The following is a 26,158-nucleotide window of genomic DNA, read 5'->3' as shown; positions in this document are numbered from 1 at the left end:
CAAAATCCCTATTCAGCATAGCAGACAAACGCTGCCGCACTACTTTGCCACCCAGGCAAAGAAAAAATGCCCGGATCAAGCCTAATAAGGAGACGTCAGGATGGACAGTGGGCGGATTAATAGCACGTATGCAACGCCCGCTTGGGTTCCTCCTACTGATCCGGGAGGACGCGCGCGAGGTTCTCAGCTCGATTTGCCGCTTATCTGGGCCTTTCCCCAAAATGCAGGTTAGCCAGATTTGACCATTTTGTCCCCAAGAAGAGGAAAGTCTCGCGTGCTTCCCTAATAGGGGCGGGATTTCGACGGAGGGTTAGCTGCCGGGGAGGTGGGAATCAGGAAGAATGGCTTGGTTAGCTGGGTTTCTGCTTGATGGGTGGTGCGATTTAGCGTTGTATTTCTCAGGCTTGGCAGCTTGAAAATATGTGGACTTCAACTCTGGGAATTGAAGTCCACAGATTTACAAATTGCCAAGCTTGAGAAACACTGGAGCAGGCTACACGTGGTGACTTTCCTGGCCATGAAGGGAAGGCGGTCCAAGTTTCTTTTCGCTTGCTGAGTGTTCGTTCAGCGCATTCTCCGAGACCGTTTTTCCGGGTACTGTGGATGGGTGTACAGAAGTGAGAGTATGTATTTAGAGTGCGAGAGCACTTATGATGTTACCTAGTTTGGATAATGAAATGTCTGCAAGCAAGCAACCAAGCTCAGAGGGCACCAAGGACCCCTCATTTCAATCCTGAACTGCAAATATTCTCCTTTATTAGTGTATATTCTTCCGAGTTCTCCTAAGTTCTTGCAATAATTGCTCCTTTACTTGGAGGAGTAGAAAGAATAAACTCTGGTTTGTTTTGGTTTAGCTGCCTTCCCATTGTAAATAATAGCGAAGGGAAAAGCTGAAAATTATAGCCAGATTGTAGAGAAGATGGATTGGGTGCCTAAACCCACAAACATCACCGTGCTCTTGGGATAATGTAATTTTAATCTTACATAATGACTTTAAAATTGCAAAGTATAATTAGTAAAATGATGATCCTTTAAAGAAAAGATGATAGCAACAGAACTTACTCCACTATTCCCAGTGCTGTTTCTTAATAAGATAAATTATTATTTAGCAAATTTATATAGCTGCTCATCTCACAAATTAACTCTGGGCAGCATACAACAAAACAGTTTAAAACAAATATTAACAAGTAAAAACAAGTAAACATAAATAGAAGTTAGACTGTGGGAAAATGGACCAATATTCTAAACACAATATTTTTTTATTTGTAAAATTTATTAGCCGCCCATCTTATCACATGGTAACTCTGGGAGGCTTACAATATTAGAAGATAAAACTGTATAAAACATACTATAAATATAATACTATAAAAAAATCTACCTAAAAAGATGGGGAGGGAGGGAATATGATGAGAAAGGGGGTGGGATCTGTTAATCTATGAACTACCCCCAATGTGAAACCCTTCATTGGAGTCCCAGGTCAACTAGCAGAACCAGGTCTTTAAGCTCTATCAGAAGGTAAAGAGGGTTAGAGCTGATCTCAGTATGGGGGAGGGGGAGCTGATGGGGTTCACAGCATGCCTCTGCCGGCACGGGTGGGGCAGGCCAATCCCAGTGAGATGAGATGGGCCTTCAGGTAGCTAATATCTTCTCCCAGGCTCCCTGTCACATATTGCATGGACCAATTGCAAAATATTATTTGCTGGTTACCTTATGGTTCAGACTACAGCAGTGGTTCTCAACCTGTGGGTCGGGACCCCATTTGGGGTCGAATGACCATTTCACGGGGGTCGACAAACAACGCAGTCTGCCATTTTTTCCCCCTTTTCCTTAGCTGTGCTACTCCCTTTTATTCTATTGGCTTTTGAAAGCCAATAGAATAGACTCTCTTGAATAGAGTCTAATTCTATTGGCTTTCAAAAGCCAATAGGAATTGTCCAGGCTGTCTCTGCCCTGCTGAGCCCACCAAAAGTCCCATTCTGCAAACGGTGCTGCACCAGTTGAGTAGTCCTCGACTTACGACCGGTTGAGTAGTCCTCGACTTAACGACCAGTTGGGGGTCACGGCATTAAAAAAGTTGAGAACCACTGGACTACAGTGATGCAGTGAACTAGAACCTTATCTCATAGCACAAGAAGAAGGGCAGTGCCTGTATTGTGCCTTTCTGTATCTCCAGTCCCAGGTCTTTTTCATGCTGTGAAGCTTTAAGCTCTGCACCATATGGAGTATTTTCTGCAGTAAAGGACACTCGCCCCCCCAAATTCTCATTTTTGATGTAAAGAGAACCAAAGTGGACCTATGCTACAATCTTTCCCCTGCCCATTGTAACAGAAAAATTCATACTATTCACAAACGGCTTCTAATTTATATTTTGAACCCCTAAATCAGGGGTGTAAAACTGCCGGCCTGTGGGCCGGACGTGTCACGATGAAACTGCGCCCACCCCATTGCTGGCAATGGGGAAAAAGCTCTGATGTGTCGCACGATGTCACATGATGTCGCACGTTTGACATGTCTGCCCTAAATAAAGCTAACCATTACAAGTTTTATACATAAAAAGGTTGTAAGTAACTTGCAGAAACAATCCTTTCTTAGATAAACATGACTGTTTTGTGCAAAATTGAGAGACCTGATGCTTCCATTACAAGGGACCTCGGAGTCCTAGTGGACAATCACCTAAATATGAGCCAGCAGTGTACTGCAACTGCCAAAAAAGCCAACACAGTGCTAGGCTGCATTAACAGAGGGATAGAATCAAGATCACGTGAAGTGTTAATACCACTTTACAATGCCTTGGTAAGGCCACACTTGGAATACTGCATCCAGTTTTGGTCACCGCGATATAAAAAAGATGTTGAGACTCTAGAAAGAGTACAGAGAAGAGCAACAAAGATGATTAGGGGACTGGAGGCTAAAACATATAAGGAACGGTTGCTGAAATTGGGTATGTCTAGTTTAATGAAGAGAAGGACGAGGGGGGGACATGAAAGCAGTGTTCCAATATCTCAGGGGCTGCCACAAAGAAGAGGGTGTCAAGCTATTTTCCAAAGCGCTTGAAGGCAGGACAAGAAGCAATGGGTGGAAACTAAGCGAGGAGAGAAGCAACCTAGAACTAAGGAGAAACTTCCTGACAGTTAAAACAATTAACCAGTGGAACAACCTGCCTCCGGAAGCGGTGAATGCTCCAACACTGGAGGTTTTTAAGAAGAGACTGGACAGCCATTTGTCCGAAATGGTATAGGGTTTCCTGCCTGAGCACGGGGTTGGACTAGATGACCTCCAAGGTCCCTTCCAACTTTACTATTATTATTATTAAGTACTGGTAACTTTATACTTAGTGGGGAGTAGTGTGTGAAAGTTTTATACCTTTTAAAGTTATATTTGTGTCCAAAAACAGACTTGTTGACTTTAATTAATGCACAGTGTTTTTCAACATGATAAACTTGAACCCACTTTATTTGGCTTAGCATTACAAGCAGACTAGTTCATTAACATTTAATTAAAATACTGACTTAACACTTTAACTGCCTACATAATCAAACTTGGGAAGGAAACTTGGAAGGAGACATGAGAGCTTTCAGCAAAGGGCTGTTCAGCCATTCAGAAGTTGGTTTTTTTTTCACATTTTTATTGATTTATCAAAATATAAAATACAAAGAAAAATAGAAAACTGGAGGAAATGGAAAGAAAAGAGAAGGAAAAAGAAAGAAAAAGACATTGACTTCCAACTCTCCTTAGTACAGTAGAAGATAATAACATTACAACCTCAACCTTTTACTTCTACCTAATAGTATATTGTGTGTATACTAGCCATTTTTATAGCAACAAATCTTTCTAATCAGCAAAAACAAAATCAAAGTTTCCATTCCCCCCCCCCCAAGCATAACATCTGGAAGCAATTTCCAGATAGAAACAAAATTAAATATATTCTCTCCTTTGGATGAAGGAATCAATTTAACCATTTCTGCTTTTCCATTCAGAGGTTGTGAGCAGCTCTCTCACTTGAGTTTATTCTTGGATCTGTAATATCTCATCCCAGCATCTTTTGTTATGATAATACACTTGATTGTAGTTGAAAGTCCAAGAAACTTTTATTTAATGTCAATTCTTATAAGCCAAAGTCCATCTCTTGTTGCTGTTCAGTGTTTTGCTCAGTCATACTGTTACATAAAAGGATGTCCCAGAATTGATTTGTTCATTTTCTTTTTTGTGTGTTTTCATACAGTCTTTCCTTCTGGTATTATCTCTTGAATTTTACTTTATTGTTATTTGGCTGGTCAAGAAGAAGAGCATGTGTTAGTTTTCTGCTGCTCTTTTGATTCCATAAGAAAGAAATGCCATGAAATGATTAAGCTATTTGATTCCCGTCTATTCCATGCTTAATGCATTTTTTAGCCACTACTGTATTGTGATTTTGCTGGCATAATGATGGTGTGGTCCCTTACATTGCTGTGTCTTTATGATCTTTCATATGCAAATATTTAGATGTTACTGAAAACACAACTATTGTTTGAAAAATATTGCTGTTTTTATATCTTACTAAAGGCATATATTTGTACTGCAGTTTTACTGTTTTTACCTATTGGCTGCTTTTCTATGGTTTTTAGTTTATCTTTTTTTTTCTTATGGAAGCAAGCTTGGATGTTTACTCAGACACAAGAAAAGCTCCTCTGGGTTCAACTGAATTGCCTCCCTTATTGTTTCTCTTTAAAGAGTACTATAGGATTAGTTTAAATGTTTTATTAACCATGCTCTGTATCTGCAGAAATGGAAATTGGGTTGTAATTATAAGGTTTGGCATTCCTTCTTGCCAGCAATCCACCATGCTTTTCAAAGGATTTTTCAAACTCTGTAGTAAAGCTGGTACAGTCTTAATATGCAGGGAATCGGAATAAGGTTGTCACGCTGGCATCTGATGCTCTTATCATTTTATGTTCTAGGATCCTAATGCAGATACAGAATGGAATGACATCTTGCGTAAAAAAGGCATCCTTCCTCCCAAAGAAAAGCTGAAAGAGCAAGAGCAGGCAGAAGAAGAAAGGGAGCAGCAGATCCTCCAGCAACAATCAGTTGGCAAGCAATCTTGTTTAGAATGCTGAATTAATATGGAACTCTTATTACCCAGGTTGCTGGGTAATCACCTCAAAATATAGGCGCCTTCTCACTGCAAACAAGGACCTTGTTAACTTCAGTGAGCCTTGTGTACTCATTGTATTTTGGGTTTTGCATGTCTTGGGTGAAAAGGTTTCAAAATTAATTCTTGTACTTGAAAAGCAAAGATCAGGAGAAATATTCAGAACTGTTTGTGTTTCTGATGACTGGTTAAACTCAGTCTACACTGTAGGTTGGGATTTAGTTCTCAGGATATATAATTGGTAGACTTTGATGTATACATATAATTTTCATGAAATACAGGTAATCCTCAATTTATGACTGTAATTAAGCCCAGAATGAGAGTGCTAAGTCATGCTGGTTATCAAGCCGGTCACCATATAATCACACCCCAGTTTACATCCTTTTTTGTGATGGTTATTAAGTGAATCACCATAGTCACTAAGTGAACACCACGGTATTTAAGAGAATGCTGTGTTCGCTAAATCAATCCATTGTCTGCAATTAACCCTTTTTTCTTGAAATAGGAAGTAAATGCCAGGTTTTGGCCAAAAAAAAAAAAAAAGACTCTGTAAACAACCATAAATTCAGACCAGTTTCTGAGTGCCCAAAATATGATCACATGACCTGGGAAGTGGTCATTAGAACTTCAAATCTAGGTCATAATTAGTCTTGGGAAAGTTTGTTGGAATTTCAGATGGTTGCTAAACAATCAGTTGTAAGTTGAAGAGTACCTGTATAAAATTAACAAGGTACCCTTATCATATAAATTATTTTTATATACTTCTGGTCTTTTTATAAGTAAGACATTTGGCAACTACTGTAGATTATAATTTGTTTTTAGTTCAAATCGAACAGCTCTTGAGAACTACCCTCGAGAAAGTCAGAGAAAGAATATTGTTTTGTAAACAATACCCTTTGACTGTATATCATCCTGTGTTGGTTTCAAAAAGTCATTACAATCTTAAAAACATGCTCCTATGTCAACAGTAATGAGTAATCTAGAATTCCAGAGATTCTGTTACTTGAAAAAGGCTTGCTTATTTATTTATTTATTCATTCATTCATTCATTCATTCATTCATTCATTCATTAAATTTATATGCCACCTTTCTCACTCTTGGAGCGACTCTGGATGGCTTACAAAATGATAAAAAGATTAAAATAAGAACAATTATAATTAATAAGAATTAAATAGAGAATATAAACCAAGGGGACCAATAGCACAGGACTGCAGTCTTCACACTTACCTCATCATCTACCACCAGTATAAAGTGCCCCCTCTATAACAGCTTTTCAAACCTGGCATGTTTCAAACTAAGGAGAGTAACATATTTAGGAAATCTGCCTTAGATCAACTAATAACTGGTAAGGTTGTTCATGGGACTGGAGAGATGGCCTTAGCATGTGATCAGCAGTAAGAATATTGTTTTTGAACACATTTGCTTGATTCATGGGGTGCTCTTTTCAGAGTTAAAAATTCTTTTATTGAGCAAGATTGTTCCCCTTGGCAAGAATTATAATTGCCTTTCTTATTACATGTCATTTAAAAAAGAAGCAGATGATTGCTTTTTAAAATAAGAATTGGCTCAGTAGGAGCAGTAGCCTTATAGCATATGAATACTTCCAGCGAGTTATTTGCAGGAGCAGAGTTAATGAAATGGCATCATTCTGAGGGCAATAACAATTAGGTTCAAGTCTATATAGAAGTGATTCACTTTCCTTCTGCACAAGTATTAATTCCGCTCTACAATGCCTTGGTAAGGCCACACTTGGAATACTGCATCCAGTTTTGGTCACCACGATGTAAAAAAGATGTTGAGACTCTAGAAAGAGTACAGAGACGAGTAACAAAGATGATTAGGGGACTGGAGGCTAAAACATATAAGGAACGGTTGCTAGAATTGGGTATGTCTAGTTTAACGAAGAGAAGGACAAGGGGGGACATGATAGCAGTATTCCAATATCTCAGGGCTGCCATAAAGAAGAGGGAATTAAGCTATTTTCCAAAGCACCTGAAGGCAGGACAAGAAGCAACGGGTGGAAACTAATCAAGGAGAGAAGCAACCTAGAACTAAGGAGAAACTTCCTGACAGTTAGAACAATTAACTAGTGGAACAACCTGCCTCCAGAAGCAGTAAATGCTCCAACACTGGAAGTTTTTAAGAAGAGACTGGACAGCCATTTGTCTGAAATGGTGTAGGGTTTCCTGCCTGAGCACGGGGTTGGACTAGACGACCTCCAAGGTCCCTTCCAACTTTACTACTACTATTATTACTATTATTAAGTTTGTTATAGACATGAACGTCTAGTCAAGAAAACTGTGCCTAATTTAATGAACCATCATTTTCACAGCATGGTCTATACCAGGGTTTCCTAGCCTTAGCAACTTTAAAATGCATGGACTTCAATCCCCAGAATTCCCAAACCAGCAAATCTACAGGTCTTAAAGTTGCCAAGGCTGGAAAACCCTGCTCTACACTATCTAGTACAAAGTTTCTTAATGAAGTTCACCTATAAGCTGACAGGGAAGGATCTGTTGCTGCCCTGGTTTTTGGACCACCTCCCTTGCAGAGATGAGCCTGGCATAGCTAGTAACATTTTTAAAAGCCTTAAACCATTTTTGGTTATTTAAACTATTGTTTAATATTACTGTTTTTTATTGGATTCTGTTGGCAGCTTTGACTTATACCCAATTTAAATAAATAATATTAGATAAGGGTAAAATACATAAGATGAAACTAAGTACATTGAGTCCACTCCTCCTCCTGCCTAGCCTTTGTGCTTTCTGACTTCCTGAAATAATGTTCATACTACCTGGATCCATGCTAGATCAGAACCCTAGATGGTATGAACTCTAAAGCGCACTCAATAGCAGAGAAATAAAATTCTGCTTTAGGGCTTTTTGTTTTTTGCAGAGGCTGAGAGAACAACAGATAGTACAGGAAGAATGCAAAATTATGCTAGCTAAGGGACAAGATTTAGTTCTCTACATGTGTTAGCTCTCTGAAACTCATTAGAAACTCACAAAGAGGACTATTATTTATTTCTACCAGTCAAAGGTCTATGGAGCAAAAGTTTTCTTGACATAACATGCAAGCTGTTTTTAAATGGCTTCTATTCATAAAATTTACATAATTTACATTCAAAAGAGATTTTTTGCGTAATTCTGTATAGTCTATGGTCTGAAATTTGTCCTTGGTAAGAGTTACCAAACTCTTGTTTGTACTGATGACCCTGTATTTGTCCCATATCAGTTAAGACCTATGAAGATATGACTCTGGAGGAACTTGAAGAAAATGAAGATGAATTCAATGAGGAAGATGAACGTGCTGTAGAAATGTACAGGTTAGAATATTCTGTTGAAAGTGCCATAAATAAAGATATAGTTGTAATTGGAAATTATTGTTGATATTATAAGATATGGTAAAGAACTCTGGATAAACTTTCCAGTTTTAGGCACGTCAAGCCTTCCTCTATAACAGTGATGGCGAACCTTTTAGAGACCGAGTGGCCAAACTGCAACCCAAACCCCATTTATTTATCATTGGGTGCCAGATGGGCATGGCCCACTGGGTGGGCGTGGGTGGTATGGGCTTGGCCTACTGGATGGGCATGGCCAGCTCGACGTCACTTGCATCAGGGGCACTTGTGCAGGCCTGGGCAGGATTGGGGCGGATCTGAGAGTCTCTGGCAGAGGGGGGCTGGGACTGGGGTGAAGACCGGGGCATGGTCCACTGGAGGAGCCTCACTGAGCCTCAGGCCATGCAGGGGGCCCTGGACGGTAGCACGGACTGCCTGGAGCCCTGGGCAGTGGAGGTCAAGCGCCCAGCCTGGCCCTTGAGCTCCCATGGCACCAGGACCCCACAGCCCTACCTCCCTAGCCGCACTTCCCCGAGGGGGTACCCAGCTGTGTTTAGCTCCCCCTCAAGGCTACTACTTCTGTGCTCGCTTTCCTTGGCCAGGTTGCTCATGGTGGGTGCAGGAGGGCAAAGTGCGTGGGTCAGAGGGAGGCCCACTCCCTCTCCATGCGAGAAGACCTGGCTTTGTAACCAAAGCATCCTCAGCAATAGAATGAGAGACTACCAGGGGATGGCGAAAGGGCAACAGGGCTGCTGGTGGCCAAGTGCTAAGGCAGGTCTTCCCTCAGACCTTCCCTCCCTCTTATTCCAATCTCCTCCCTCCCTCCCTCCCTCCCTCCCTCCCTCCCTTTCATTCCCATCTCCTTCCTTCTTTCCTTCCCTTTCTTTCTTCCGGTTTCCCTCCCCTCCTTTGTTCTCTCCCTCCCTCTGTGCCCAGGAAGGGACAAGAGGAGGGGGAGAGGTTGGCAGTGCTTCTCTCAAAGAGTAAGAGAGTTGGAAGAGACCTTTGATGTCTTTAGTCCAAGCTCCTGCTCAAGCAGGGGACGTGTACCATTCCAGACAATGGAATATCCAATCTCTACTTAAAAGCCTCCAGTGATGGAGCATCCACAACTTCTGAAGGCAAGCCTTTTCACTGGTTAGTTGTTTTCACAAGTCCTACGTTCTAGGCTGGTTTTCTTCTTGATTAGTTTCCATCTATTATTGCCTTCTGATGCTTTGGAAAATAGGTTGACCCCTTCTTCTCTATGGCAACCATCAAATATTAGAACATTGCTATCATGTCACCACCCCTAGTCCTTTTCACTAAGCTAGACACACTCAATTCCCACAAACATTTGTCATATGTTTTAGCCTCCAGCTCCCTAATCACCTATGTTTACCATCCATTTAGACGAGATGGTCCCCCTGGTTTGGTTTATAAAACAGTGGCCATGAGCAGAGCCTTCTCAGAGACAGCGCCCCAATTATAGAACTTTCTTCCAAGGAAAAAATGAACAGTGTATCCCTCACCTGTTTAGAGGCAACTCCAAACACTGTTCAGCCAGGCATATGTAGAACAACACCACATTTCATGGTCAAACAGCACTAAGTAAATTACTAGTAATGTTTTTCTTTCTTAAAATACACACTTGTAATATTAAGCAGTGCTGGTGATGCTTTACAATAGCTGTCTTTGAGATTGTTTTTGTAAACCACCTTGGATTTCTCAGAAACATTTAATTTCGAAGGGGGTGAGGGAAGAGATGATATTGAAGGGGTGGGGGAAGAGATAATATTGAAGGGTGGGGGAAGAGATGATATTAAAGGGGGTGGAGGAAGAGATGATATTGAAGGGGTGGGGGAAGAGATGATATTGAAGAAGTGGGGGAAGAGATGATATTGAAGGGGTGGGGAAGAGATAATATTGAAGGGGTGGGGAAAGAGATGATATTGAAGGGGGTGGGGGAAGAGATGATATTAAAGGATGGGGAAGAGACGATTTTAAAGGGGATGGGGAAGAGATGATTTTAAAGGGGGTGGGGGAAGTGTGTGTGTCTGTGAGACAGAGAGAGATCCCCATTTTGTAAGTTTGCTTACTCTGCTTTCCTTTCCCTGGAGGCCTGGAAAATGCTTCTGTTGCCCGGATCTAGGGCTGCAGAGCGATTTCACACCCCCTCCCCATGGCCAATCCAGGCGGCAGAAGCGTTTTCCAAGCCTCTGGAGCCTGGATCGGGCCTCTGGCTCACTGCAAAATCGCCTCGTGACCATGGATGCAAGCTCCGGAGGCCTGGAAAATGCTTCTGCCGTCCGGATCTAGGGCTGCAGAGCAATTTCACCCACCCCCCCCACGGCCAATCCGGACGGCAGAAGCATTTTCCAGGCCTGTATTGTATCTCCCATGGCTCATCATCAGTTAATCTGGCATACAAGGGTTTAGTTAAATTGGCATAATTATTTATCCATAAGCTGCAATAGCCCACTAATCCCAAAAAATTTCTTAATTCTTTCTTATCTATAGGTAGCTGTGGTTTAGCTATTCCATCTATTCGTTCCACCGTTATTTTTCTGCTTCCTTCACTAATTAAGTGTCCTAAATACTTTACTTCCTTTTCTACATATTGCAATTTCTTCTTAGATACTCTTACTCCTTGTTCTACTAAGAAATTCAGCAGCTTTTCAGTGGCCAGTATTACCTCCTGTTGCTTCTCTCCAGACAACAGTAAATCACCCACATATTGAATCAAATAAATCCCTCTTGGGATTTCAAATTTTTCCAGCACTTGTTCCAATATTTGACCGAATAAATTGGGAGATTTAGTAAATCCTTGAGGTAACACTGTCCATTGATATTGTTGTTTTCTGCCAGTAAATGAGTTTTCCTATTCAAAAGCAAAAAGGGGCCTTGACTCTTTATCCATCTTTAAGCATCTTTTAGATCTATCACACTGAACCACTTATGTTTAGGTGGAATATATCCCATTAAAGTATGTGGATTAGGAACAACTGGATGCCTAATCCTTACAATTCTACTCAAGAGCCTAAGGTCCTGTACCATTCTGAAGGTTCCATCTGGTTTTCTTACTGACAGAATGGGAGTGTTGAAGGGAGACATAGTTGGCTCTAAAAGTCCATCTTCAATCAATTGGTCGATGACGGGTTGCAATCCTCTCCTCCCTTCCATTGAAATGGAGTATTGTTTTTGTTGCACTACTTCTCCTGGTGTTTTAAGTTCTATTTTCAAAGGGGGAACTCTAAGTCCTCCTCTGTTTCCTTCTCTTATCATACTTTGGATTGTATTCTTTTTTCATCTTCCTCTGTTCTCTTGTCCAAATGTTATGCTTAAGCCGAGAGCATTTAAGGCATCTCTTCCTAACAAATTCACACTGCCTCTGGTATATATATATAACATTTCTATTTCCATTCCCCACTATTTATTTTTTTTCTTAATCTGTAATAATTTTGATTTCCGTATTGAAAGCCTTCCCCTTTTACCCCTGACACTCTAATTGTTTGTTCACTTAGTTGCATCTGAGGGCTTAATGTGGACACAGAAGTGTGCGCTGCTCCAGTATCCACTAAAACACTATCTCTTCTCTATCGGGTCCCACTTCTAAATTTATCAAGGGCTCATCGTGGGACCTTAAAGTAAATTGCCCCTGACACCCCTAAAATTGACTTTCATTGTCCTCCATTAATTTACACACTTGCTGATCCTTCTGCACTTTCTTAAAGTGTCCTTTCTGTCCACACTCAAAACATGCTCTTTCTCTGAATCCCGTTCCAAAACTTCCTATACCTCTTCCATTTGGATATCGATACTGTTCTCCTTCATTTCCAAAACTTCCACTCCCCCTGCCACAAGGGACTTGAGGTGGGGCGGTCCATCTGAGATCTTTCAGGTTGCCTCTTTAAGAGTTCATTTACTGTTGTAACCATCATTCTTCCTTTTTGTTTCGCCATTTTATTATCTCTCTGCACATATATTTTCTGCGCTTCTTTCAGTAAATCATCAATCTACCTCCCTGTCCAGTTATCCAACTTCTGTAACTTCTTTCCGATGGATGTCTGGCCAAGATTTAGTAACAAATTGCACCCTAACTAGTGGTACATTTGCAGCTTCATCCAGATCCATTCCGGACCACTTCTGCATGCCATCTTTAAGTCTTTGTAAAAAGGCAGCATGGGATTCCTCTTTTTCTTGCTCTATTTGTAGTGCTTTTGACATATTCTGTGTCTTTGGCAAAGCTTCCCTCATTCCCTGTATAATCATAATTCTTAGATCTTCCATATTCTGTCTATCTACTGGATTATTATTATTTTTTTTTTTTATTGAAATTTTTCAAAAGTTTTACAAATAAAAATCCACCCCCCCCTCCCCAACCACCCCACCCCCCCCCCGACTTCCCAGAACTGAATATAGGATTATTTAACAAATATTTTAAAAATAACATTTGCAATTTATAAAATAATTAATAATAATAATAAAAATCACAGTAATAATATATATAATAATAATATACATAACATAAACTTTAAAATGAATAATATATACTAAAAAAGAAAAAAAAAAAAAATAAAAAGAGAAGAGAGAGAGAGAAAGAAGAAAGAAGAAAGTAGACGAAGAATAAAGCATATATATATAAAAAAAAAATATATGAATAATAATACATAAAAAATGTATATATATAAAAAAGAAAAAGAAGAAAGAAAGAAAGAAAAAACAATCATTACAAATTATAAAAAGGCTAAATAATATTTTTCCATATCCAAATTATGTTGTATAAAATTTATCCATTTTTCCCATACCGCAAAAAATTTTTCTTGAGATTGCTCCTTTAAGAAAGCCGAAATCTTTGCCATTTCTGCCAAATACGAAACTTTATGAAACCATTCTTGTAAAGTAGGCAAAGATTCCTTCTTCCAATATTGTCCTATTAACAACCTAGCGGCTGTAATCAAATTTAACATCAATATAACCTCCTTAGCATCACAGTCAATAACAATACCTAGTAAAAATAATTGCGGAGTAAATTTTACCCTCCTTTTAAAAATTCTTTGAATATTCCACCATATCTTAATCCAAAAAGCTTTTATATGCTTACACGTCCACCAAATATGGTAATAGGTAGCATCCAAATATCCACATCTCCAGCATTTCGGCTGTAGATTAGGGTACATAATGGACATTTTCTTTGGGTCAAGGTGCCATCTATAAAACATCTTATAAAAATTCTCTCTTAAGTTTTGCGCTTGTGTGAATTTAACATTTCTTATCCAAATAAGTTCCCAAGTATCCATTGAAATCGTTTCACCAATATTCTGTGCCCATTTAATCATACAATCTTTAACTAGTTCAAGTTCTGAATCTAATTCCACTAAAACCCCATAAACTCTCTTAATATGGGTTGGCCTTTGATCTCTTACTTGTTTTAAAAAAATTTCATCTTCTCTAAGCCAGCCCATTTTACAATCCATCTTCCATCTATCCACTATTTGTCTATATTGGAACCATGAATAAGTTAAGTTTTCATGTGTTAATTCTTCCAAAGATTTTAACTGCCAGTCTTGGCCATCCCATCTTAATAACTGTACGTAAGAGACCTTGTCCATATTTACCCCTTTCCTTATACCTTCTATGGCATGCCGAGGTATAGCCCATAATGGTATTTTGAAGTCACTTTTATAATACTTTCTCCACACTCTTAGCAAAGAGTTTCTTATAATATGAGACTTAAAAACCCAATCCACTTTTTTATTAAATATTAAATAGGCATGCCATCCAAAAAATAGGTCCCAGCCTTCCAAATGAAGTATTTCTGTATTTGTTAAATTCACCCAGTCGCTAATCAATGTCAATACTACAGCATCATAATACAATTTCATATTTGGTACCTTGAGTCCACCTCTCTCACGAAAATCTTGCATTATTTTAAGTTTCACCCTTGGTTTTTTCCCTGCCCAAACAAATTTATTAATACCTTTTTGCCATTCATCTAAATTACGTTCGTTCTTTAAGATAGGTAACATTTGAAACAAAAAAATAAACTTTGGCAGGACATTCATTTTAATAACTGCAATTCTGCCCATAAGGGATAACTGTAAATTATTCCAGTTTTTTAAATCCTTCTGTACCTCCATCCACAGCTTTTCATAATTATTTTTATACAATTTTACATTAGAAGCAGATAATGTAACCCCCAAATATTTTACCTTATCAACAATTTCAAAGTCTGTTAAGTTAACTAGAGCCTGTTTATCACCATTAGTCATGTTTTTAGCTAATATTTTGGTCTTATTATTATTAATTTTAAAGCCAGAAACACGTCCATATTGTTGAATCAATTGTAATAATTTCACCACCGAAGAAACAGGTTGAGACAAAGTAACAACCAAGTCATCTGCAAAGGCTCTTAATTTATATTCTTTTTTATTAATTTCTATTCCTTTTATTTCTTGAGACTCCCGAATTTTAATCAACAAAATTTCCAGTGTTAAAACAAACAATAACGGAGACAACGGGCATCCCTGTCTTGTTCCTTTTTCTATTACAAAAGCCTCTGACAAACCCCCATTTACAATAATTTGAGCAGTCTGTTTTTGATATATATTGGATAATACTTGTAATATATTTTGTCCAAAATTCATCTCCTTGATTAAACACAGCATAAACTGCCAATTCACTTGATCAAAGGCTTTTTCAGCATCCAAAAATATCAAGCCTGCAGAGACTTGGTTATTCTTTTCTAAATACTCTAATAAATTAATAATTTGTCTAACGTTATTCTTCATATACCTTCCAGTTATAAAACCCGATTGATCCCTATGTATAAACTACTGCAAGATCCCCATAAGCCTGTTAGCTAAAATTTTTGCAAAAATTTTATAATCCACATTTAAAAGAGATATAGGCCTATAATTTTTAGGCAAAGTAAGATCTTGACTATCTTTTGGAATCAATGATATAAATGCATTACGCCAGGATGGAGGGATCTCTAACCCCTGTAATAAATTATTAAACAGTTCACACAACGGTTGGATCATCTCTTCTACTAAAGCTTTATAATAAATAGATGTCAACCCATCCGTACCCGGCGCTTTGCCCAATTTCAATTGTTTAATAGCTGTAACAATTTCTTCCTTAGTAATTAAACCGTTAATCTTTTTTTCCTGATCTTCTGTTAATTTAGGAAAGTTAACTTTGCCTAAATAATTATTTATATCTGTAATTTGAATATTAGTACCCTTATATAATTTTTGATAGTATTCTAAAAAAGATTTCTTAATCAATTCTTTCTGATAAACCAATTTACCATTATAATTTATTTTATCTATATTCCTCTGTTTCTGTTTTTTTCTTAACTGATAAGCCAACCATCTCCCTGGTTTATTAGCATTACAAAATGTATTTTGTTTCATAAATAGCAAATTAGTTGCAGCTTGATCAGCCATCAGCATGTTAAATTGTGTTTTTAACAATTTTAAAGCTCCTTTAACCTTTTCATCTAAGGGATTTGAAATTAAAAGTTTCTCTTTTAATTTAATCTCCTCTTCCAAGTCTTTCCGTTTCTGAGTCTGTTTCTGTCTATGCAAATTATTCATTTTTATCAAAATACCACGCATAAAAGCTTTACTTGCATCCCAGACCATTGACATTGATGTTCCCTTGTTCATATTTAAAGTAAAATATTCCTTTAAACATTCCTTTAATTTATGAACATTTTTTTCTTGTTTAAATAAATTCTCATTCACCCTCCAGGATCTCCTATCTTCCTTCTCTACAAACAGTTCCATCCAAACTGGACTATGATCGGACAATGTCCTAGGAAAAATTTTTACATTCTTCACCCTGTTGTATAAATCTGTTGTGATCAAAAAGAAATCAATTCTTGAGAAAGATTGGTGTCTATCTGAGAAAAACGTAAAATCCTTTTCTTCTTGATTACGTTCACGCCAATAGTCTCTCAATTCCCAATCTTCTTTCATATCAAAAAAGGCTTTAGGTAATTTAGCCTGTTTAAAAAAGGTAGAAAAGCCTTTTTTGTCCATTTGTATATCTAAGACACCATTCCAGTCTCCCATTAAAATCACAGATCTATAGTCCAACAAAGTTATTTTCTGATGTAATAACCTATAAAATTGCTCCTGTTGCTGGTTTGGTGCATACAACCCCACAATAAGAATTTTCTTGCCATATAAACCAAGTTCAAGCATAACATATCTTCCGTAAGGATCTGATTCTAACAAGGTAGCGGATAGATTCTGTTTAACATAGATTACCACACCCCCTTTCTTCCCAGGGGCGGGAGATACAAAATGAGATCCCAAGCGAGGATTATTTAAATATTTTTGATCTTTAGCTGTAATATGAGTTTCTTGCAAGCAAATAATATCATTGTTATGTTGTTTCAAATAGTGGTAAATTTTTTTTCTCTTTTGAGGAATGTTTAATCCATTAACATTCCAAGACAGGAGCTTTGCCATCTCCCTTGGCCTTCAGCCTGGAGAAGATCCGCTCAAATTCTGCTGCTGATGAATATGTAGCAGAGCTTTTGGGTCTTGCTCCTCCCACCGGCACTGAAGCAATTTGCTGAGTAGATTCTTCAATTTCTTTTTCTTTTTCTTTTTTCTGTTGTTCTTTTTCTTTACGTTTATGTGCTGCACGGGTCATTCTCTGTTCTTTAACCTCTGGTTGAGACATCCATACCACCTGTCCAGCAGTCATCATCCCTGTACCTTCAGATTTCTGTTCCATCTCTTTGTCACTCAAGACTTTATGCATCATGGGCAAAGGAGAGCCTGCTCCCAGGACCGTTTTATAAAATTCCTTAGCTTTAGCAACTGTATTAAGTCTATAACGTGTCCCCGCATGGCTCAAAACAATGCCCATCGGAATCTCCCATCTAAATGGCATTTGTCTTGCTTTAAGTTCATTTACTAAAAAAGCAAAATCTTTTCTGCTTCTTAAAATTTTAGGTGGAATTTCCTTTAAAATAATAATATCTTGGGCAGCAATCTGAAATCTTTTATTATAAAAAGTTTGTAGAATCTGATTTCGCAAAGACTTCTTAGCAAAATATATCACCACATCTCTAGGCAAATTCCTCTGTTTTGCAATCCAAGAATTAACTCTATAAATTCTTTCCACATCCCCACGTAACTCTTCTTTATCAATATTCAAAATAACAGCCAAGTCATTAATCACCATTTCCATCAAATCTTGAGTTTTATCTTCTTTCAGACCCCTTATTCTCAAAGCATATTCCATCTGTCTATACTGGAACATAAGAATATCATCTTGTGAAGTCTCCACTTTTTTCTCCATATCTTGAAATTTATAATCCAAAAGTTCAACTGTTTCTTCAATTTCCTCTACTCTGGAGTCCAGCTTCACAACCACTGAGGCCATTCCAGATAGAGCTAGAAGTATATCATCCCTCAAAATAGCATTATTCTGTTCTAAAAGCTCCTTCATCTCTTTCTTCATTTCCTCCTTAGTTTCAGATTTATTCTGGTCCAAAAGTTGTTTCATTTCCTCCCTAAACTGTGAGACAGCACTTACCATTATTTCTTTAATGTCTTGTGCTGATGTGCCAGATGGGGGAGGTGAAGGTGGAGTGGATTTAGGTTGCTGCACTGAGGGTATTATTTTAAGTTGTTGTTGCACAATAGAAGTAGCAGGAGAAGAAGTTACTTTAGAAGCTGCAGTAGCTGGTTGTCGTTTTGAAGCCATTTTAATTTATCTTCCTTTCTTCTTAAAAATACCGATAAAAATAAGTAATCCAAAAAAAAATTAAAAATAAGATAAAATAAAATAAAATAAGATCAATCTAAAAGTCCCCAAGAATAAAAAAGTAAAAAAAGTAAAAAAAAAGCAGTATTAAACAACAATTCAGCCGATCCGTCTTTTAAAGGAAAAAAAACTTTCAAAACGCCATTTTACTTTCACTCTCACTTTTCCGCCCGAAAAAAAAAGAGAAAGCTCAAAAAAATAAAAAAAAATCAGCAGATACTAAATAAACTAAATAAACTAAAAAAAAATAAAATAAAGCTAAACTATAAATAAAATCCTTTAAACAGTTCTGTCCGGTTTAAGATTACTCACGGTTTCTTTAAGTACGGAGATGGTAGCGGCGTCTCGCTTTGTTTCCGAAGAAACAAAGACAGCTGAGAGGCGGAGAAGGCAATGAACTCCGAGGGAACCCTCTTTCTACCCCCCTAAAAATAAAAATCCAGGGAGAGTTAAGAGGTTCTACCTCTATTCATGCGATCTCTACCCCTTCCCTTCGCCCGGGAAGGGGATTGCGAGCCGCGGGCCAGCTGATAAACGCTGTGCTCCGCGGATCTGACACCTTCTCAGGAGGACGGCTACAAAGTAGCCGCCATCTCCACCGCTTTAACCACCGGAAGTCTATCTACTGGATTATTATTATTCCAATTTGTTCTTGTTATTGGAAATTTAGCTTCCCCGTTAGGCGGTGGATTATTCCCTCCCTGAGGATGTTCCCTGTCCCATATCTTCATTGCTGCCATACAAATGAGTTGTCTTTCTTCAGCAGAGAACAAGGTATTCAAAATAGCCATAATTTCATTCCACGTCTAAGTATTTGGCCCTAATAAATTCTCTAGCTGTTCTGCTGTTTCTAAAGGATCGTCTATCAGGTTTTTAAGTTCCTTCTTAAAGGCCTGTACCTCAGGTGCCCAAAGGGGTTCTTGTACAAAACTAATTATGGGCATCTCCTGAGCGTCAATTCCATTGGGCACCTCCCTTAAAGGGAACAAGGTCGGGTCCTCCATTTCCTTGTCTTTAGGGAAGGGGAAATTTTCAGTGTCCTTTTTGCACTGTTCTAATTCCCTTCTGAGATTTTTATATTTCTTTATTCTTCTTTTTAGTAATTGCCAAAGGGGGTGGACCTTGTGGGATGTTTTGAACTTCCGGAACAAGTCCAGGGTTATATGGAGGAGGAAAATATTGGTATTGCCTATCTTCCTTGTCCTCTTCTTCTTCCTCTTGGTTCAAATAAACTGTAGTATACACCGGATCTGCTGGTTCTACCCACTTATCAGGGGTTCAAATTAAGGCATAATCCAGTTCATTGTCTAAGGACTTGCATGATTTTTGTTTAACATATTCATACAAGTATTGGCACGCAAAATAGTAGTTCCCATATGCGGCCATTCTATTCTCTCATCTTCCCACCAAATAAAACAACACAAATTTACCATATCTTCTTTGGTCAGATTCAACTTAATAATGATCTTACTATAGGGTTTTTTTCCCCAATTGGCCAGCAGGATTCCTAATGGACTTCCCGGATCAATGTTCAATTTGGGGTTCTTTCTTATTTTCTTTACACATTTCTTCTTTTGGGATCCTCCTGAATTACCCATACTGGTTTACCGTACTGTTCTTTTATCCTTACCAGTCTAATGAGACCACGATTAGTTTCACTAAGCAGCTTTCTCTTTTTCCCCACCAATCTCCTCGCGGAGGTATGGAAATCAGGTACTCAAGGTCCGCACTCACTTCGCCTTGCAACCCTGTGGTTCTTGGGACGTCTCAAGCACTCCTCTCACAGATCTCAGATTCACACAGTCCTACCCAGTCTTCCACCCGACTGCCTAGGCAGTTATTTCCTCTGGTTTACCCCAGATAACTCAAATATGTTCGTGCACGAAGTTGCCCAGTCACTGAGACCGGTAACTCACTGATCCTTCCTTCCGTCGTTTTCCTAGCAACCTCTATTTGGGTCCGTGGAATCTGAGAGTCGATTCCAGACCTCGGTCCCTGGAGTTCGAGATCAAACCGTCGAACTCAACGGGGCATGCCTTCCGATATTGCCTCCAGGTTCTCCGGGATCCGGAAATGAGTGTTCCTCTAGCCCCACGTTGGGCGCCAAAACTGTTGCGCATGAATTTAAAAACAAATTAAATCCACTAATTGGGTTGCAAAGAAAACAAAATTTATTACTAACAAAGAAAAGAAAGCGGTTTACAAAGCGTGGTGGATCCAAGTCAAAACTTCACGCAGGAAGTTCTCAAGCAACAGAGCACACTTGAGCCATGTTGAGCAGTCATTTTTATACATCCTATCGCGACGCCCCATTTCCCTTCTCCTTTGGTCCCATTGGAAAGGCCTGCAGAGGTCACAATCTATCAGAAGCGGAATACATTATCTCTGTCCTTGTCTGCTCAGGTTTCCTCAACATCTGACATACTACGATATATGGGCATGTTGTGGTTCTGGTAGAAATTCACAGTTTATTCTTTGGCTTTGGTGCACTCATCCTGTTTATTTTTAAAACATCCTTTTCCCTTGAACTGTTTCCCTCTGTTGTAAAATTAGAAAATTAATAAAATATTTATATAAAAATAAATCAATAAAATACTATGATGTTGATGTTCTTTCAAGAAGAAACCTAACCCCAGTAAATGTATCATGTAGCCAATATCATCTAGGAAATTATATTTCCAAGTAAGTAATTGAAATATTATCATTAAAACAAGAATTAGATAAATTAGATTGTATTGCAGTAGTGTCCTTCCTTAGATATAAGCTCTTCTAGCAGTTTACTTAAGTAATTGAATTAAGATAAATGTTGGCCTGTGCAGTTCATAAATCTTTTAGCTGGATCAGCACAAATGCCAATTTTTTAGCCCTTCACAGCACTTGCTCAACTTTTTTAAAGGGCCCAAACTTGTCCATAACTGCCAATATAATATAATGTATAAAGTTACATGACTGGCATATAAAACAACTTCATAATTCTATTGTAATCTATAAAATCTTCTCTTTCTCTTTTACAGTTTGAGGTTACTGAATCTAAGTGATGATATTTAGACAGTTTCAATCTGAATCTAGGCATCTGTAGTTGTGTCTGTAGCACAGGAATGTGATTTGCATCATGTAACTTAATCTGGAGAGTAGTTTTAAATATCCTTTTTTTCCATTCTCTACTACCCTTAATATATATGCATTGTTTTAATCTGTCAAAATTATTTATTCTAATTTTCATCTCCCTTATATTTTGATGTATAAAGGGGAAGAACCATAGTTTATGACATAATGTGAATGGTAGGTCTGATTACTGGGACTTCTTTAACCATCCATTGCAAAAGCAAATCATATTCAGAGGATAAATGAATTAGTTGTTATAAGCAGATTGTTATCTTTTAAATATTTGCTTATAATATTGGCATAAAAGCATTGCCCCACATCCATTAAAATTGTCAAAGTTCTATTGCAATGTTATGTATTAGATCTCCTGCTAAATACGGTCTGAACAAGCATTGATCATTCTGGCTAGAAATTCTGGGATTAGCAGCCCCAGGCATCTTAGACTTAGAAGGACTCAGATTGGATAAAGCTGGCTCTGTTCTGAATAACATTTTTATCTATCTGTCTGTCTGTCTGTTTATCTTTGTGTGTGTGTGTGTGTGTGTGTGTGTGTGTGTGTATCTTTTTTGATTCTATATTGTGCAGGCAGCAGAGAATAACTGAATGGAAAGCATCTCAAGCAAAGAATAAATTTGGACAAGTTTTGGAGATTTCAGGACAGGATTATATTCAGGAAATTACAAAAGCTGGCAAAAACATCTGGGTGATACTGCATCTTTACAAGCAAGGGTAAGCAAGCTTTTCAAGACTTTTTGTCTTCATGGATAATTTTTCTCTAATAGCTCTTGTCATTGTGCTACAGCATGGCAATTGTGCTGCCATTTGCTATTCAAGGACAGCTATTAAAACTACAATTTCCCCTTTTTATGCCTAATTCAGTTGCAAGTCAAAGAGGTTGCAACAGTTTTTCACTTATCATTGTAATTGTCTTAACCAGGTAGAAATGAGGATGGTTTCCTATTGATATGAGAGATCCTGTTAAGTTAGAGAAGGCTTGTCAATTTTCACCTCTTTCTTTTTATCACCTTCAGTATACAAGTAATCCTCAACTTACAACCATTCATACAGTGACTATTCTAAGTTACGGTGGCATTGAAAAAAGTAACTTACAGCCAGTCCTCACATTATCCCTATCACAGTGTCCCTTGGTCACGTGATCAAAATTACTGCCATGTATTTATAATGGCAAAAAGGTTGCAAAATCGGGTATGACTCACTTAACCACCTTGCTTAGCAACAGAAATTCTGGTCTCAATTGTGGTTGTAAGCTGAGGACTACTTTAATAGGCAGTCTAGTGAAACTTGTAGATACCCAGTTGTGTTTGTAAATAGTAACTACAAATCATGAGTATTGCCCATTATGGACATTTGTTTTCTTTTGAATATGGGTCTGTTTTCCTTTCTTCAAATTTAGTATTCCTCTCTGTGCCTTGATAAACCAACACTTAAGTGGACTTGCCAAGAAGTTCCAGGATGTCAAGTTTGTCAAAGCTATTTCTACAACTTGCATACCCAACTATCCTGATAGAAACCTCCCCTCAATCTTTGTCTACCTGGAAGGTGACATCAAGGCCCAGTTTATTGGGCCACTGGTATTTGGAGGCATGAATTTGACAAGAGATGGTGAGTGTCTCTTTTGCAATAAATAGAATATTTTTCTGCACAGAAAATTGGTTGAGGTAGTCTGCCACTAAATTTCAGTGTATTCTTACTTTCCTTCCTTAAATAATCTCCATATCAAAAAAGTTAAGGATGCAAAAAGAAATCACTTAAGTAAAAGAGGTTTTAGTTTTTTGAGATGGTGGTTCTCTTTTTCTTCTGCTTTTACCATTTACAGTATATGTATTCCTACATTTCCTATCAATTGAAACTGTGCTGAATTAGTATGGATAAATGCTGTGCTATTTTTAAAATTGATTGATTTAAATCTTTAACAAAAGATGTTTAGCTTCCTTTTTTCAGGAGTTGAGATTGCATCAGCATAGTAGAAAAGGCTTGTTATATTTGGTACATCTTGGCAATTGTGGCATTGTGTATGATGCATATAACCAATGCTTTTTTTGTTGGAGAAAAACTATTAACATCAGTCCATTTCTAATACATGTTAGACAAACTATTATGCAAGCAAAATGAACATACTTTTCTAACACAGAAATAAGAGGTTGCACTTCCCCTTAATGTTATCTACTTCATTTGGTTCTCTTATCCATTCCTCCCCCCCCCAGGTCTTTAGTCACTTTTATCATTACATCTGTAGAACTAATGTCAGTAGAAAATTCAGATCATGCTAATTTTCCTTTTAAGCTAACATAAATGAGATTGACTGATTAGGTTGCCCACAGAGTTAACAATGTGATATCTGATTAACTTGTACTATTGACTTGCTTCCATTTCTGGGATGTAAGCCAGTGTGAACATGTGCAATAAAAACCTGCTGCTACATGGAAAATGTTTGTTTTGTTGCTGTAAAGAAATAAGCAGGGAATTGGGTGTTTATGTCTTTGAGCTCTACAGAAGATGCCCCCCTCCATTCCAAACAGTAGTAGCAGTTCCAAATAAACTACAAATAAGATAAAGGAGGCGAGATGAAATGTCCATTCTTGGCTAGCTGTAGCATGTCAGTTAATGTCCTGAAGGCTGCTTCAAGAAGTTTGTGTAGAACTTAGCATTATAGTAAAAGTGGAAAAGAAAACAACAGATGGTATTGTTCAGAGAAAAGGAACATGGTGATACTTTCTTCTTTCCAACTTTGAAAGGCATCCACAATGTGTCATTTTCCCCTGTTGTTTCTCTCTTACATTTAGAATTAGAATGGAAAATTTCTGAATCAGGTGCCATTAAGACAGACCTGGAAGAGAACCCCAGGAAACAAATTCAAGACCAGCTGATGACGTCCATCAAGTGCTCTGTTACAACAAAGAGAGAAGAAAGTGACTCAGAGGAGGATTAAGACCCCGCGTGCAGTTCTTAGCTGTGCCCAATTACTCAGAATTACTCTTCAATGAAACCAGAGGATTTATTGCTATAAAATAATGTGTTTTATTTCAGCCTAACGAATATCAGTGGTAAAATTCTTTCTTGAAAAAGAAACTTCATTATTCATACAGGAATAAAGTAAAAGCAATTTTTAAAGTTGACATACCATTGAAGTCATTTGTGATGGATATTTACTAACAAATGTGGTATCTGCTTGTACTTTTATCATTAACTGTAGTATACTCTCCCCTCTGCTCCAGTGTCACTTTAGGGCTGGATAAAAATTGTATGATACATTTTGGAAGAGCTATATTGATGACTAGGCCTATATTGATCAGATTAACCTGACCTGTTGTAGGTTAATTTTAACACAAAGTTATCTAAATCAGTGTGTTTATCTGCATATTTATTTAAAAATCTTGAAATTAGATCAAGTACAGGTAGCCCTCAACTTACAACTATTCATTCAGTTACTGTTTGGCACTGAAAAAAGTGACTTATGACCAGTTTTCACATGACCATTTGAGCATCCCCATGGTCAGGTGATCAAAATTTGGGCCCTTGACAACTGGCATGTATTTATGACAGCTGCACTGTCCCAGGGTCAGGTAATCAATATTTGTAAAGTTCCCAGCTAGCTTCTGACAAAGTAAATGGGAGAAGCCAGATTCACTTTAACAACTGCCTTATGGAAATTTTGTGGTTGTAAGTAGAGAACTATCTGTAAAGGAAATATAGAATAGTTTGAAAAATGAGTTTGTTCTTCCTCTTCTGTATACATGAGTTAAACTTAACATATAACAATTGTAACTATACTTGATGAGTCATTAAAAACGCAATGACTTTATACTGTAGAATACATTATCTCTTCAGGATATTTAATAATGGTCCAAAGAAATGTGCATTAAACATTGGCTTGGATAATTTCAGACCAGAAGTGAAGTGTTTGATAATATGAATATTCACTGTTGTGCTGTTGTAAACAATCTTCCATTTACATTTTCTATAAATTTTAAGCATAAAATGTTTTGTTTACTAGTAAAATAAGCATATTGATATGTTTAAATATTGTCTCCTATGCTGAAAGAACTTACCTGCAGTTAGTATAGAAAAAAAAACCCAGGGGAGACATGATAGCAGTGTTCCAATATTTGAAGGGCTGCCACAAAGAAGAGCTGGGGGGGGGGTGTCAAGCTATTCTCCAAAGCACCTGAAGACAAGACAAGAAACAATGGATGGAATCTAATTAAAGAGAGATCCAACCTAAAACTATGGAGAAATTTTCTGACAGAACAATCAACCAGTGAACAGCTTGCCTTTAGCAGTTGTAAGTGCTCCGTCACTGGAGGCTTTTAAGAGGAGACTGAACAGCCATCTGTCTGAAAGGATGTAGGTCTCCTGCTTGAGCAGGGGGTTGGGTTAGAATACCTCCAAGGTCCCTTCTATGTTCTAAACCTCGGTCACTAAACCTTAGTGGCTAATAACATACATATTGTATTTAAAAGACAGCTTAAATGCATGTGTGCAGTTTACATCATTTTTCATTTTTTCTTGAATTTGGATTGCTAAATGCTTATCTGGGCTAATTAAGAGATTTTGTAATTCCTTAAATTCCAAGTAACAAGAATTTAGTTCTTTTTGTGGCAAATTCCATAACAAAGATATAACCAAGATTGCACAAATATCTTTGTAAAAGAGATGAGGTTCAGTCCTCTCTGATCTCAAATGGACAGTTAGATAGAGCAAAACAATTAAATTGAACAACGTTATTTCAGCCCTATCACGTAGTGGCAGCAAGTATGTTATTGGGAATCCCTGTGTAGGGCTGGTTAGGA

The 26,158-nt window shown here is 37.9% G+C and overlaps 1 protein-coding gene across 1 annotated transcript; it reads left to right on the top strand.

Annotated features, from left to right (window-relative positions):
• The first annotated feature begins 87 nt into the window (after positions 1–87).
• On the top strand, positions 88–25,252 carry PDCL3 (phosducin like 3). Its single transcript, XM_039355804.1, has 6 exons — positions 88–227; positions 4,938–5,070; positions 8,366–8,456; positions 21,933–22,076; positions 22,762–22,970; positions 24,152–25,252. The coding sequence occupies exons 1-6, from the start codon at positions 129–131 to the stop codon at positions 24,295–24,297; spliced, it is 822 nt and encodes a 273-aa protein (XP_039211738.1). The 5' UTR covers positions 88–128; the 3' UTR covers positions 24,298–25,252.
• Positions 25,253–26,158: the final 906 nt, after the last annotated feature.

The sequence above is a fragment of the Crotalus tigris genome, unplaced genomic scaffold (assembly GCF_016545835.1).
Source record: "Crotalus tigris isolate CLP2741 ecotype Arizona unplaced genomic scaffold, ASM1654583v1 scf7180000018759.1681925, whole genome shotgun sequence".
NCBI classification, from domain to species: domain Eukaryota; kingdom Metazoa; phylum Chordata; class Lepidosauria; order Squamata; family Viperidae; genus Crotalus; species Crotalus tigris.
This window is presented reverse-complemented; position numbering and strand designations above follow the sequence as displayed.

Bases quoted from the DNA above. Each gene is read 5' to 3' on its own strand.
- PDCL3 (XM_039355804.1), top strand. From the start codon at position 129: ATGCAACGCCCGCTTGGGTTCCTCCTACTGATCCGGGAGGACGCGCGC. The intron at 228-4,937 runs GTTAGCCAGATT...TTTATGTTCTAG, and splicing joins GGCCTTTCCCCAAAATGCAG to GATCCTAATGCAGATACAGA. The intron at 5,071-8,365 runs GCAAGCAATCTT...GTCCCATATCAG, and splicing joins CCTCCAGCAACAATCAGTTG to TTAAGACCTATGAAGATATG.